At 39.9% G+C, this 16279-nt stretch overlaps 1 protein-coding gene across 1 annotated transcript in view; it reads left to right on the forward strand.

Moving 5' to 3' along the window:
* The window catches only part of dpyda.1 (dihydropyrimidine dehydrogenase a, tandem duplicate 1), a 198477-nt gene that overhangs the window by 162042 nt on the left and 20156 nt on the right, over positions 1-16279 (forward strand). The window contains exon 20 of the mRNA XM_010891133.5: positions 6325-6504. Coding sequence (XP_010889435.2) covers positions 6325-6504 — 180 coding nt within the window. The remainder of the gene's footprint in view (positions 1-6324; positions 6505-16279) is intronic.

Consider the following 16279-nt stretch of genomic DNA (forward strand, 5'->3'; position numbering starts at 1 on the left):
TCAGGAACCACCCATCTCACATAGACCCGTCATTGATTTTTAGTCTTGAAGATTTTGTAAAGATATTTTTTGCAAATGGACGCCTTGAAAGCATCATTGTCATTCACAGTAGATGGTGAGAGCAGTGCCTCCTAAAGTCATGCTTTTATTATGAAGAAACAGACCTCTTGATTGATTTCCTGATTGAAAATGTAGAATAGGGTTCCATAAGAAAACCCTAACTGAGAAGCCATGTCAGTGAATAAGAAAGTGGTGCCATACATGTGAAATGTAGATAAAACAATTGGTTAAGCTAGCTGCTAGCTTTTCTCTTAGGAGAGCCTGGCACAATTTGCCACGATGCTAGGGCCAGACCTGCTCAACAAATAAGTAAATCCTGTAACTAAATAATTTTCAGCCAATTAAAAATGAAGTGATCCAACACTTTCTCATTAAAGCATCCTTACCAGATGTCCACCGGTATGTTCTTATGCTCAAATTATCTACATCACCTGCAGAAATAATTAGCTTATACTTCATGATCAAATTAAGTTAAAGTGAAAAGTAGGAGGATTATATGACATATAAAGTTGTATCGACACATTGTACATGCCAAATGCAATGACTCTTGTGGTGCCGTCAAATAATAGTCATTTACCTACTGCTGTTGCTTCTAGACTGCCGTGGTAGTGTAATCTGCAAACGCATAGAGATATTGACTAAAGGGATAACAGTTAGAAAACTACATACGTTACCTCTCTTCAATAGATTTTACTCATTTTGTGAAGCAGTAAAATAGAAAAAAAATTCTACCACAAACACAAAAGAGGTATGTATTACAGAAAGTGGAAGTGTAATATCTTCTTGCGACGATAAACAGAGTTCAGGGCAGATGCGGAGCTTTCATGGGTTTGATGGGTACACGGTACCAATGTAGCCAATCAGAGAAGCCCTGAAGAACGTTTATCTAATCAATAAAAATATCTTATTGTTGAGAGCATTATGCATTTTATTGTTGTTGACTGGCTATTATTAAATTTAATTAGAAAAACAAGTATATAATGTGCCATTGACAAATTTCTCTAGTAATGTTGAACAGCAGCAAGAACATCACAGCGTTAGGTGAAGAATGGGTTGGAGACAGTGAAGATCCAGTTCTGACAGCAGTTAGGAGCGAGGCCTTCAGAAGTATTGGTCCACATTTTTGTAGCCCAATAACATGCTTCTGGTCATCATGGTAGATAAAGCTTGCTTAGATTGTTTGGTGAATGGCTCTAAAAATCTATATTATCTGTCTATATCTTTGACATGGAAAATCATGAGTAAGATGGGAGGGCGGCATGGGGGCTCTGTCTTGCACACATGGGAGTGAAAGCCAAGCTGTGCCCTCGCTTCAGTGTTTAAAATCTTGCAAATAATGGTTTAAAAATCAAACAAGAAAAATTAAGATATTTTGTGCCAAACTCAATGGGGCCAAACCTGTGATTTTCTGGATTTTTGTTTTTGATTCCGTCTCTCACATTTTAAGTGTACCTATGATATTACAGACTTCTACATGGTTAGTAAGTGAGAAAACCTGCAAAATTGGCAGAGTATCAAATACATGTTCTCCCCACTGTAGATGTGGATGCATTATATTATTGGATAATTGACTTCTTTCAGGGATTTGTATTTCACACATGTCTGATGTTAATCTGACTGTATTGTCATGAAGTAATGATGTTTCAATCTCCAGTAATGGAGAATCAGCTATTGATTTTATCGACATGTCTTTAGAAGAAGATTGAGACGTATTTCACTAAGGACCAAACCAGTTCGATTTTAATGGTCCAGGGTGAGAATTTTCCTTGTCTATTGTGCATGTCAACATTTTGAATAGCACATTGAATAGTACAACACTGTTTCCAAACAAGTTGGGACGCTGGGTAAAATGTAAAAAAAACAGAATGCAATGACGTGCAAGTAATTTAAAATCGATATTCAATAGAAAATAGTACAAAGAGAACATCAAATGTCGAAACTGAGAAAAAAAAAATTTTCTTTAAAAATATATGCATCTTTGAATGTATTGCCAGCAACATGTTTTAAAAAAAGCTGGGACAACAAAAGACAGGAAAAGTTGTGTAACGCTAAATAAAACCTGTTGGAACATCTCAAAAGGAATAGGTTTAATTGGCAACAGGTCAGTTTCATGATTGGGTATAAAAAGAGCATCCCAGAGAGTATGAGTCTTTCACATGTAAAGATGGGGAGGGGTTTACCACTCTGTGAAAGACTGCACAGGCAAATAATGCAGACATTTTTGAATAACGTTTATCAACATAAAATTTGATAAACATCATCTACGATACATAACATCATTAAAACATTCAGAGAATCCAGAGGAATGTCTGTACGCAAGGGACAAGTCTGAAAACCAATACTGGATGACCGTGATCTTTGGGCCCTCAGCAGCAATGCATTAAAAGCAGACACGATTCTGTAGTGGAAATCACTGCATGGGTTCAGGAACACTTCTGAAAACCACTGTATGTCGCTGCATCCACAAATGCAAGTTAAAACTCTACCATTCAAAGAAGAAACCACATATAAAGAAGATTCAGAAATGCTGCCGCCATCTCTGGGCCCGGGCTCATTTAAGATGGACTGAGGTCTGACAAATCATAATGATAAATTCTTTTTGGAAATTATGGACATAGCCTCCTCCAGGCTAAAGAGGAGAGGTACCATCCGGATTGTTATCAGTGCAGAGTTCAGATGCCAACATCCGTGATGGTTATGGGGGCGCATTAATGCACATGGCATAAGTATTTTTCAGGTAAGGCCTTACTTATTTCAGCAAGACAATGCCAAACCACATTCTGCACGTATTACAACAGCATGGCTCCTTAGTTAAAGAGTCTGGGTGCTAAAGTGGCCTGTCTGCAGTCCAGACCTGTCAACCATTCAAAACATTTGACGCATTATGAAATGAAAACTATGACAAAGGAGACCCGAACTGTTGAGCAGCTGAGATCCTATATCAAGCCAGAATGGGAAAACATTTTACTTTCAAAACCACAGCAATTGGTCTACTCTGTTCCCAAATGCTTACAGAGATTTGTTAAAAGAAGATGTGCGGCAACACAGCGTTAATCATGCGTCTGTCCCAACTTTTTTGAAAAGTGTAGCTGGCGTTAAATTCAAAATGGGCATGTATTTTTCCAAAAACAATAACAATTAAACATTTGATATGTTGTCTTTGTACTGTTTTCAATTAAATATAGGGATAAATGATTTGCACATCATTGCATTCTGTTTTAATTTGTATTTTACGCAGGGTCCCAAAATTTTTGGAAACAAGGTTGTACAAAGAAAAAAATCCAAACATGAGTTAAATGAATAACAGCCCATTTAACTTGTGAGCTATTTCAATGTTTTAGATATGGATTTGTGTGACACTGCTCACCGCTGTTCATTAAAACAAAAGAAAAGGTTACTCGACTACACCCCCTAACTGCACTCCGTCGACAATAGAAATTGCTCATATTCATTGACTTGTAAAAAATATATTTACTTCCACCCCAGACTTGGTTTCTCTCTTACCTGAAAGATCAAGACAAAAATATCAGTTGTTACTATCCTCTGGCATATTAGACATACAGGCTAAAATCAAAAGGACTGAGGTTGATTCATCCATAGTCACTGTAGCATTTTAAAACTGACTGATATGATATTTCTTTTGGGGAAGACGCTGTTCTGCTGAATGCCAAAATCCTATAAAAGACCTGACAGACAGAGAGGGAGGGAAAGAGAAAGAAAGAGCCAGAGAGAGAGAGAGCAGAGACTCTAAAAGCATTTGAGATTTCAGAAGGAGTTGAAATCAATGTGCAGCCCCAGTTTTCAGAGCAGATAAAAAGGACCTTCCGTCTCAATTGCCTGGAAACTACTTAGAAATTCTCACTTCGATTTATTTCAGCAGTCGGCTACATTAACGCTAAATGCAGCGCGCAAGGACATCACATACTTTGATGTTCTGAGTCAAATGAAAAGCACTAATGGACATTCTCCGACACACAAACACACACACACACACGGACATTCTCCTATACACTAGCACACACGCACTTGGACAGTCACACAGTAAGGTTCAGATTTAGCAATATGACGTCTGAAGAAATAGCCGTTTTTTTTTCCTCATACTGGCAAACTTGCTCTGAAATTATGAAAATTATAAAGAATATTATGGTAACACTTTTTGGAGAGTCCCAAAAGTATATATCTACTATAGGCACTCTAAAGACTATTATTTACATGTCTACTATCTTCTAACGCTAAGCCTTATCCTAACCTTTATCCTTTACCCTAACCTTTTTTTGAAACCTAACCCTAAAAATGAAACAAATATTTTTCTTCCAGACCAAAACCAATGTGTCTTCAGGTGTGATTAAATTATACGTACAGATCTTCAAATCACCAAAACTGGTTTGGCCTGCATATTGCTATCTTTACTTCGTGGTAACTGAAGCTGTCATAACCAACTAAAATAAATAAAAGTCTCCCAGTCTATCCTGACCTGCCACTGCGTCTTTTGCGTCTACATGAGAGTTGCAGAAGTAAGGCATTGTACGATCAGCAGAGAGGGCAATTGACTTCCACCTGCCCTCTATCAAGGCCCTACATGACTTTAGGGCTGGAAAATGTGAAGACAAGATCACTACTGACCCCTTCCACCCCCCGGTCACCCACTGTTCCAAAAATGTTCAACCGGCCGGCAGAAGGAAGACGGGCACTACAGGTCAATCATGACCAAGTAATCAAACCATCTGAAGAGTAACTTCCCCCTTCCTGTGACCCTAGTTACCGGCCATCTGCCCCCCCCCCAACACTAAAAGGACTATACTAGCCACAGACACCTCCTATCTGTACATTACATAGCTGCACATTTCTACCGTAAGAAAATCTCCCTACGTTTAAATGTATGTTTGTTTACCGGTCCAGACTTTTGACTTGTACTGTGTATTATCTAGATGGAACTGTAAATGTTATCTAGTAGGTCTGTAAATATGTGCATAGTGTAATTGAATCATTAAGATACACTCTTAACATTCATATTACTTCAATTTACCCCATATACTCAAGTTAGCGTAAATTACTTGAATGTACCTGAACGTGAATTCATGTAGTTTGTCGCTAATGTGTATTCTGTCACTGTATTTTCCTACCAGCAGCAGTAAATTCAAGCAAAAAAAATGTGTTAGCATGTATTTGCAAATAAATTAAATCAACTCTGATTGAGATTTATAATTGCATTTTATTTATTTACTATATTTAGTTTGTCTGGGTAGTGTATTTGTCATCATCTGAAGTTCTACCCTGGGTTGGGAGATTTTGTTTAAAACAGGTTTTAACCGGATTCTTAGGACCTTTTATAAGATGCTTTGTGGATATAGGTCCTTCTCTTGGATGTAAATTAAGAATGTGCTGTGAATGTGTTTTCAGCCGGTGTCTTTTTTTTTTCTCACACAACCATAACCACTGTCCTCTAATAACACCTTCTGGAATAAGTAGCATGAACTAAGGCATATCAGTCCAATTATTATACATGTTTTCCCTGTGAATTGTGAAATATGTTGTATTTCACTGTTGTTTCTCCGCATCTACGATTTGTTTTAACGATGTTGATATGAATCCTTATACCGAATGGATTGTGTTATTTAGTTGGAGGCAGTAAACAATCTGCTTTTTTTTTTTCTCTTAACAAGCGGCACTATGCAAATCTGAATCCCATTCCACCCACTGCCACCACAAACATTTCAACAGCCTTTATCAGCATCAATATGATGGGCTTTGTAAAAACTGTCCCATACTTCAGTCTGGTCTTTGTGACATGATGTTTCCTGAGGTCCAGTACCCTGCACGTTACCTTTCGGTCTGGTGTTAATCCTGTGATTCGGGACTGGTTTTCAGTCAGATCAGAAATTGCAGAAGGATATCAGCTCAGCTCATAGATGGTGGTGTCTGATAAGTGTGGCGTTATCTCTCCCCCTGCTCAAAGACGCACCCAGGCTTCTGTCGGAGTGAAGTGGTAGAGACAGACAGACGTACAAAGACAAGGTTTCCCAGTGCATGATGCAGATCAGATAATCGCTGTCTGTGCTGAAGGACGGAGGCAGAGGATAAACCATGTGAATGGAGTTCATCAAGGGCTTTTCCTACACACCTGCCTTTCACCACTCTTCTCTAACTGACTGCTGCCGTGATAAGACTTATTCCATCGGACTAATCTGTAATTAAACAGCTAGATGTATTTAATTGTAAATGTGTGTGTGTGTGTTTGTATGTGTGGGGACTTTTCTCTGTCAGGTGTGCAGTGCAGTACAGAACCAGGACTTCACTCTAATAGAGGATTATTGCCTGGGCCTAAAGGCACTTCTCTACCTCAAGAGCATCGATGAGCTACAGGACTGGGACGGCCAGTCTCCTCCCACAATCCGACACCAGAAGGGCAAACCCGTCCCACGATTGGAGGGATTGCTAGGCAAGGTGAGTAATTGACAGCTGATCCAACCAATAGCATTAACTTTGCACGGTGACTACAGTGCATGCGCTACTCCGACATCTTTCCGTGGATCTGAGATTATTATCTTTGACTTGGTACCTGTCCTTTGTTCTGGTTGATGCAAGAATATTTATTTTTGGATTGGCATTTCTTAATGTTAAATTCAGCAATATGATGTTGATGATGCTGTTTAGAGCTCCATGACTCATGATCTACAGATTCAGGCCAATGTCTTTCGGAACTTCTAACTTTGATAAAACACTTGGATCCAAGCTCCTCATCAATGCAGTGTGCAGAGGTGTAAAAAGTACAAAGTAAAAGTAGTCAACTGGGTTTGGCTGTTTTCAACACTTTAGGGACGTATCTAATTAAGACCCTAGTAACCAAGTAAAGGGAGTTCAAAACTTACCAGTGATATCTTAAATAAAAAGGATATCTTAAATTAAATGGTTTGTTTTGAACTCTGTTTGCATGGTCATAAAGTTCCTTCTTAGAACTTTCCTAAAACTGGTGAACATAGCTGACTACTATTACTTTATACTTTTTACACCTCTAGCAATGTGTCTCTATCAATTAGTTTAAACTCAACAACACAGACAGAGGTAGTTGACCAAGGTGTCTGGGGGAGCAGTAACACAGGACAGCCCACAAGTTGTTCTTTCTAAAAGGCTATGGAAGCTGACTGGGCAGAAACAAGAAAAAGAGATGGACTGAGCCAAGCATAGGCTAGTGATATCCTGTTTGCAATAGCGGTACGTGTCTAATAATTCTGTTTGCACTGCACTCCTAGACAATACCACTTTTTAAAAGTATGGCAAAGAAGATAGACGAAAAAATGCTTTTGAAAAGTAAAATAAAATCACCAGACTTCGCTATTTAAGCATAGAAAGCAAAGCAATGTAACATTGAACAACACATCCCTTGGTCTTACCTTGTGATGCATTATTCAGTGACATTACACTCCCTCCTCTGTCAGTGCAATTTTCTTCTTGTCATTATATTATGATCCAAAGCTTTCAAAGATCAACAATATCATGTTGTGTGTGTTCATGTGTGTTATGTTGTATGTGTTAAGTAAAAGAAACACATTGAATGCAAAACATGTTCATTCCATTGAATATTTATCAATTTGATTTGAATAGTCACATTTTCAAGGTTTGTGGTGTTTTTCCTATATTTTAGGGATATATTAAAAAGGGAACAAAGGACTTCTCTAGACCCATATTTGACCGAGTTCCAGTTTTCTGTAATTGAATCCCTTAATTGAAAAATGAAAGGACGTGCCTACCTTCAAATGGCAACTCTGAAGCTCGTGTGTTTTAATCAGAATATATTCCAACACCACTGAATATTACTATGGTGGTTTGTTGCCAGAACAGTTTGGTCATCGCTTTTTCACAAGACATCTACCTGTGAAATAATCTGTTCTCATGAAGCGAGTGAAAGTCACACGCTAAAAAAGAAACAACACCATCTCCCTGCTTTCATATGCTCCGTGACACTTGTTTCCTTCTCACATGATTGGGGTTTGACAAACAGTTTAGTTTAGGCAGTTCTCACTGCACTGTGAATTGCGGTCCTCGTTAATACATTACGCAAATGCCTAAAACTGTCAGAGGCTTTAGAGTAGGTAAAAATGAGTCTCTATTATATCAGACCAAGGTATTGTACTGTAAGTGACCAAGGTAAAATAGTCTACTGTAGCACAGGCCCTCTGATAGTGGAGAACTTAGAGAAGTTTACCCGACTGTGTTCCACACTCTCCAAGCCGCCTTTGTGAAAGCTGTAAGTTAGGGAGGTCTTCCGACAACCTTTACATGCTTTTCCAATCAATGGATCCCTGAATGCCAGACTTGCCACACAGTCTTTATGCTGTCATCCATAAAATGTATGGAAGTCTGCAAAATGGGTGTGACGTGTAGCAGTAGTAGAAATAGCCCGTGTATTTAAAATGAATAGAACTGCTCTAGGTGTACAACTTTACTCTGTGGTTACTCAAATGGATTTTAGTTTTTCACTCCGTCTGGAACATCAGCTGTTATGAATAAATAAATTGTACTAACTACGTTATTTGCCATTACACTGTACAGTTACTTTTACTGCTGTTTTACACAGTATAAACATTTTGTCTGTTCACCTTCTGGTGAAAAATGCTAAAAGTTGCTCAATTGAATCCCCAAGCTGGCAAGGTCAAAACACCTGTCATTCTACCCATAAACAAGACAGTTAACTCAAATTGCTCCTATGACATTTTCAAATTATTCAAATGCAAAATCAATGTTTGTACATCAGTGGCCTAGGGGGGTCCAGCTTTTAAATGAAAAGAAATATGCATTCATTTAAAGCCAAAAAATGAAAGATATGTCAATCTAACATTTAAATTTCCCCCATCTACAAATGTTTTACAGTACCGAGCTTTGACCTACAGTAAAGATGTTGTTCTGTTTTACTGTATATCCAACCATTTGTACTCAAGTTGCTTAGAAACCTGAAACAGCCTACATATTACACTTAATGGACTTGGCAGTTTCCTGATATTAACATTTACAGAGCATTTGGACAGTATTAAACCCCTACAGTTGTCCATATCTCAACAATCTTCTCACAATAGCCTACATTGATCAAGCAAACGGTGGTTTCAGAAATTAATACATATATACAGTGGGGGAAATTCATTTTCAACACATCAACAATAATGTCATAGCACCTATTTCCAATGCGGCTTTTCACATTAACTTCTGACCAGACACTGGTATTAAGTCAATAAGGCCACACAGCTAAAGAAATCATAGCATTCCAATCTATTAAAAAAGTTATGTGCAATAAAGGGAAATGACACAGGGAAAAAGTATTGAACATGCTAACTGAATTTATTTAATGGGTTTAAGTCTGGTGATTCACTGGGCCATTTCAACACCTTTATTGTCTTCCTCTGGAACCACTTGAGAGTCTCCTTTGCAGTATGTTTTGGATCGTTGTCCTGCTGGAAGGTCCACCTATGTCTCAACCTCATCGTCCTGGTGCCAATTCTTTTCAAGAATTTACCGGTACATCGTCTTCCCTTTGATGATTTGGGTTGCGCCGAGAAGATTAACTGTCCCATACTACTTAACTGTAGGTATGTTATTTTCAGAGACATGGGCAGTGACATTTCTCCTCCAAACATGGCACGTTGTATTGTTGCCAAAATGTTTGATTTATGTCTCGTCTCGTCACACTAACTTCTCCCAGTAATGTACAGGCTTCTTGAAATGTTGTATAGCAAACTTCAAATGAGCTTTACCATGCCTTATGTTCAGTAATGGAGTCTTCCGAGGTGATCGCGCATGGAGACCGTGGCGGTGGAGTGCATTGCCTATTGTTTTCTCTGTGACAGCTGTACCTGCTGCTTCCAGGTGTTTTTCAAGTAGTCTCTTGGGCTACTGTTCTGACTAACTTTCTGACTGCCCAGTCAGTATTCTTGCGAGGAGCTTCTGTGTGTGGCCGGTTGATGGTGGAGCGATGTTCCTTCCACTTGCAGATAATGGCCCCAATTATAGGAACATTTTAGAGTTGAGAAAACCGTTGGTTTCCTGTACAAGTGCCATTGCTATGTTGCTCAACAATCTTGTTACGAAAGTCTTGGGAAAGCTCTTTGCCTCTGCCTATCATGGGATGCTTTATCAAGTTAAAACCAATGCCTGGTCTGAATTTCATGTGTAGAGCTGCATTGGAAATAGGTTTTATGACAGTATTGTTGATACTTATTTGCCCCACTCTATACACACTGCTCAAAAAAACACTTCAAAAAGGGAACACGTAATAATCACAGTATAACACCAAGTCAAACTTCAGGGATATCAATCTGTCCAGTTTGGATACATAAGCGATTGTGATTCAGTGTCACCTGTTTTAGTGCAAATGAAAGTGACAACAGGTGCACTGGAGAGGCAACAGCAAGACAACCACCCAAAATGGAATTGTTTTGCTGGTGATGGTCACAGACAATTGCTCTCTCCTTATCCTTCCTGACTGATTCTTTTTTTTCTAGTGTCCGTGTCACTACTAGTAGCATGAGGCGGTACCTGCAGCCCATTCGGGTTGCACAGTAGGTCCAGCTCCTTCAGAATGGCACATCCATATGTATCGTTGCAAGAAGGTTTGCTGTGTCTCCCAGTACAGTCCCAATAGCATGGAGGAGATACCAGGAGATGGGCCGTTACACAAGGAGAGCTGGACAGGGCTGTACAAGGAGAGCATCAACCCAGAAGCAGGACTGATATCTGCTCCTTTGTGCAAAGAGGAACAGGAGGAGCACTGCCAGAGCCCTACAAAATGACCTCCAGCAAACTACTGGTATACATGTTTCTGATCAAATTTTCAGAAACAGACTCCATGAGGGTGGCATGAGGGCCTGACGACCTCTAGTGGGACCTGTGCTCACAGCCCAGCACCATGTAGCTCAACTGGCTTTCGCTACAGAACACCAGAATAAGAAGGTCTGCCATTGGCGCCCCGTTTTCTTCACAGATGAGAGCCAGTTCACACTGAGCACATGTGACAGACATGAAAAAGTCTGGAAACGCCATGGTGAACGTTATGCTGCATGCAACATCAACCATCATGATGAGTTTGGTAGTGGGTCAGTGATGGTCTGGGGAGGCGTATCCTTGGAGGGTTGCACAGACCTCCATGTGCTAGCCAACAGTACCCTTACTGCTGTTAGGTACTGGGATTAAAACCTCAGACCCATCGTCAAACCTTATCTTGGTGCAGTGGGCCCTGGGTTCCTCCTGGTGCAGGACAGTGCCCAGCCTCATGTGGTCAAAGTGTGTAGGCAGTCCCTGGATATCAAAGGCATTGATGCCATTGACTGGCCCTCACGTTCCCTAGACCTGAATCCAATTGAGAAACTCTGGGACGTTATGTATCAGTGTGTCCGATGCCGCCAAGTAGCACCACAGACTGTCCAGGAGCTCACTGATGCCCTGATCCAGGTCTGGGTGGAGACCCCCAGGACACCATCTGGCTTCTCATCAGGAGCATGCCCAAACATTGTCAGGAGGGAATACAGGCACGTGGGGGCCATACACACTGCTGAGTCTACATTATGAGTTTGGGAAGTTGCTCTCATTCTTCTCTGAAGATCCCTTGATCCTGACTAGTTTCACAGTCCCTGTCTCTGAAAAACATCCTCACAATTATTATGCTGCCAGCACCATGCTTCACTGCAGGGATGGTATCGTCCAGGTGACATGACACTTGGCATTCAGGCAAAGAGTTCAATGTTGGTTTAATCAGATGAGAGAATCTTGTTTCTCATGGTCTGAGAGTCCTTTTGGTGCCTTTTGGAAAACTCCAAGTTGGCTGTGCCTTTTACTGAGGAGTGGTTTCCTTATCGGAGGAATGCTGCAGAGATGGTTGTCCTTTCGCCCATCTCCACATGAACTATTGACCATTTGGTCGCTCTGACTGAACTTCCCCATATCTGTGTTTTGGCACAATCCTTCAAATTCTTGGCTTGGTTTTTGCTCTGACGTGGACTGTCAACTTTGGTATGTTATACAGACGTGTCCAAATCATGTCAAATCAATTAAATTTACCACAGGTGGACTCCAATGAAGTTGTAGAAACATCTCAAGGATGATCAATGTAAACAGGATGCGCCTGAGCTCAATTTAGAGTTTCATAGGAAAGGGTCTGAATAGTTATGTAAATGTGATTTCTCTGTAATTTCTAAAAACCTGTTTTTGCTTGCTCATTTTGGGGTATTTTGTGTAGATTGTTGAAGGAAAATCAGTTTTAAATCATTTTAGAATAAAGCTGTATTTTGAAAATGTTTAAAAAATTAGTATGTTTGACTACTTTCCAAATGCTCTCTGCAGTATGTGTGTGTTTGTGTGTATTTAATATGTCAGTATTACGAAAGTAAGCTAACGTTTACAGAAATAGGTATATGAAAAGTTTCTTTACACTATATAGTATATACTATATATTTGTGATTGTTTCAACACTCCTATTTTTCATTGACATGTACTGTTAAAAGTAATATTTAAAGAAACACAGGTAGGCTACTTCAATATTACAAGAGAAGACAGCTAATTCAAACAAGCTTAGTGTGTAGATCAAGCTCGAAAAGGCAGTGGAATTAAAAAATTAATTGTTTGGGGGGAGGGGTGTGCAGCATATTATCTTGCATCTGATTGCATTCTTTTTTTTTGTGAGCACCTCCTCTAAGATTCAAAATTAGGCTGTTTGAAAAGGTTTTACCCCTTAGCAACCTGCCTACATAATCCAGACAATCATAGCTACTGTAGTAGCTCAAAGCTGTGTGCTGGAAGACCTTGTTTAATTAATGTTAATAAACCAGACATCATCTTTTCTACAGCAGATGGTTTGCAATTTTATTCTTACCACATTATTGGTATTACTGTACTACTTATATACATGTAAAATATATTTACATCACATTATCTGTGCCCGCCTGGACTTTCTCACATTGTAATTATAGCACTGCCCATGTTGAATGTTAAGTGCTCTGTTCAAAGCAACATCCTACATCAATGCTGCTGTTTTGTCTTCGAGCTACTAGGCTCTAACTGATAGAGCTCACGGATCAACCTGCTGAGGAATGGCTTAAAATCAGATTTGAATCAAAAGAGGTGGCTTTGTCTGAAATTTGCTCTGATAATAACTTGGCTAAAAGCAGATCCTTTTGTTACTGTCTGTGGCACTAATGCAGGGATTTTCAAATGTTGTAATGTCAAGGACCCCCAAACATGTTGATCCAATGCCACTGGTTTCCCTTACAATGAAATTCTCTCTCTCTCTCTCTCTCTCTCTCTCTCTCTCTCTCTCTCTCTCTCTCTCTCTCTCTCTCTCTCTCTCTCTCTCTCTCTCTCTCTCTCTCTATATATATATATATATATATATATATATATATATATATATATATACACACTCACCTAAAGGATAATTAGGAACACCTGTTGAATTAAATTATCTAATCAACCAATCACATGGCAGTTGCTTCAATGCATTTAGGGGTGTGGTCCTGGTCAAGACAATCTCCTGAACTCCAAACTGAATGTCAGAATGGGAAAGAAAGGTGATTTAAGCAATTTTGAGCGTGGCATGGTTGTTGGTGCCAGACGGGCCGGTCTGAGTATTTCACAATCTGCTCAGTTACTGGGATTTTCACCCACAACCATTTCTAGGGTTTACAAATGAAGGTGTGAAAAGGGAAAAACATCCAGTATGCGGCAGTCCTGTGGGCGAAAATGCCTTGTTGATGCTAGAGGTCAGAGGAGAATGGGCCGACTGATTCAAGCTGATAGAAGAGCAACTTTGACTGAAATAACCACTCGTTACAACCGAGGTATGCAGCAAAGCATTTGTGAAGCCACAACACGCACAACCTTGAGGCGGATGGGCTACAACAGCAGAAGACCCCACCGGGTACCACTCATCTCCACTACAAATAGGACACTACAATTTGCACAAGCTCACCAAAATTGGACAGTTGAAGACTGGAAGAATGTTGCCTGGTCTGATGAGTCTCGATTTCTGTTGAGACATTCAGATGGTAGAGTCAGAATTTGTCGTAAACAGAATAAGAACATGGATCCATCATGCCTTGTTACCACTGTGCAGGCTGGTGGTGGTGGTGTAATGGTGTGGGTGATGTTTTCTTGTAATGGTGTGGGGGATGTTTTCAAAATAATTCAACACTCCCCCATTAATGTCTAAACCACTGGCAACAAAAGTGTGTCACCCTAAGTAAAAATTTCCAAATTGGGCCCAATTAGCCTCCCTATCCCATTCATATGAAGAATATGGGAGATTGTTGTCTTATGTAGCACACAGCCAATACTTGCCAGAAATTCCTGCAGTTCCTTTAATGTTGCTGTGGGCCTCTTGGAAGCCTCCCTGAACTTTACTTGTGATTAATCACAGTCACTTTAAATGATGGCAATGATGACATCTATTTAACATGAGTTTGAATGTGATTGGTTAATTCTGAACACAGCCACATCCCCAGTAATAAGAGGGTGTGCACACTTATGCAAGGTTATTGTGAGTTTTTTATTTTTTATTTCCCCCACAAAGATTTCAGTTTGTTTTTCAATTGAATTGTTCACGTTATAGGTCACATTAAAGGTGGAAAAATGTCTGACATGATTCATCTTTTGTCTGGCATTTTAACAGGGGTGTGTGGACTTTTTATATCCACTGTGTGTATATATATATATATATATATATATATATATATATATATATATATATATATATATATATATATAGTGGGGAGAACAAATATTTGATACACTGCCGATTTTGCAGGTTTTCCCACTTACAAAGCATGTAGAAGTCTGTCATTTTTATCATAGGTACTCTTCAACTGTGAGAGACGGAATCTAAAACAAAAATCCAGAAAATCACATTGTATGATTTCAAGTAATTAATTTGCATTTTATTGCATGACATAAGTATTTGATACATCAGAAAATCTAAACTTAATAATTGGTTCAGAAACCTTTGTTTGCAATTACAGATCATATGTTTGCTGTAGTTCTTGACCAGGTTTGCACACACTGCCGCAGGGATTTTGGCCCACTCCTCTATTGGGTTCAGGTCTGGAGATTTTCTATTGGGTTCAGGTCTGGAGGCTGGCTATGCAACTCCAGGACCTTGAGATGCTTCTTACAGAGCCACTCCTTAGTTGCACTGGCTGTGTGTTTCGGGTCATTGTCATGCTGGAAGACCCAGCCACGACCCGTCTTCAATGCTCTTTCTGAGGGAAGGAGGTTGTTGGCCAAGATCTCGCCATGCATGGCCCCATCCATCCTCCCCTCAATACGGTGCAGTTGTCCTGTCCCCTTTGCAGAAAAGCATCCCCAAAGAATGATGTTTCCACCTCCATGCTTCACGGTTGGGATGGTGTTCTTGGGGTTGTACTCATCCTTCTTCTTCCTCCAAACACGGCGAGTGGAGTTTAGACCAATGCGCTGGCTTGAGCAGGGGGAGCTTGCATGCGCTGCAGGATTTTAATCCATGCGTAGTGTGTTACTAATGGTTTTCTTTGAGACTGTGATCCCAGCTCTCTTCAGGTCATTGACCAGGTCCTGCCGTGTAGTTCTGGCTGATCCCTCACCTTCCTCATGATCATTGATGCCCCACGAGTTGAGATCTTGCATGGAGCCCCAGATCGAGGGAGATTGACCGTCATCTTGAACTTCTTCCATTTTCTAATAATTGCGCCAACAGTTGTTGCCTTCTCACCAAGCTGCTTGCCTATTGTCCTGTAGCCCATCCCAGCCTTGTGTAGTTCTACAATGTTATCCCTGATGTCCTTACACAGCTCTCTGGTCTTGGCCATTGTGGAAAGGTTGGAGTCTGTTTGACTGAATGTGTGGACAGGTGTCTTTTATACAGGTAACAAGTTCAAACAGGTGCAGTTAAAACAGGTAATGTGTGGAGAACAGGAGGGCTTCTTGAAGAAAAACGAACAAATACTTATGTCATGCAATAAAATGCAAATTAATTATTTAAAAATCATACAATGTTATTTTCTGGATTTAGGTTTTAGATTCCATCAATCACAGTTGAAGAAATAATGAAAGACCTCTACATGCTTTGTAAGTGGGTAAACCTGCTAAATCGGAAGTGTATGAAATACTTGTTCTCCCCACTGTATATATATATATATATGTGTGTGTGTGTGTGTGTGTTGGCCAATATAATATTATTTAGGCCTGAGTTACAGAGTCTGTTGGCCAG

This window comes from Esox lucius, chromosome 21 (assembly GCF_011004845.1).
Source record: "Esox lucius isolate fEsoLuc1 chromosome 21, fEsoLuc1.pri, whole genome shotgun sequence".
Taxonomy (NCBI): domain Eukaryota; kingdom Metazoa; phylum Chordata; class Actinopteri; order Esociformes; family Esocidae; genus Esox; species Esox lucius.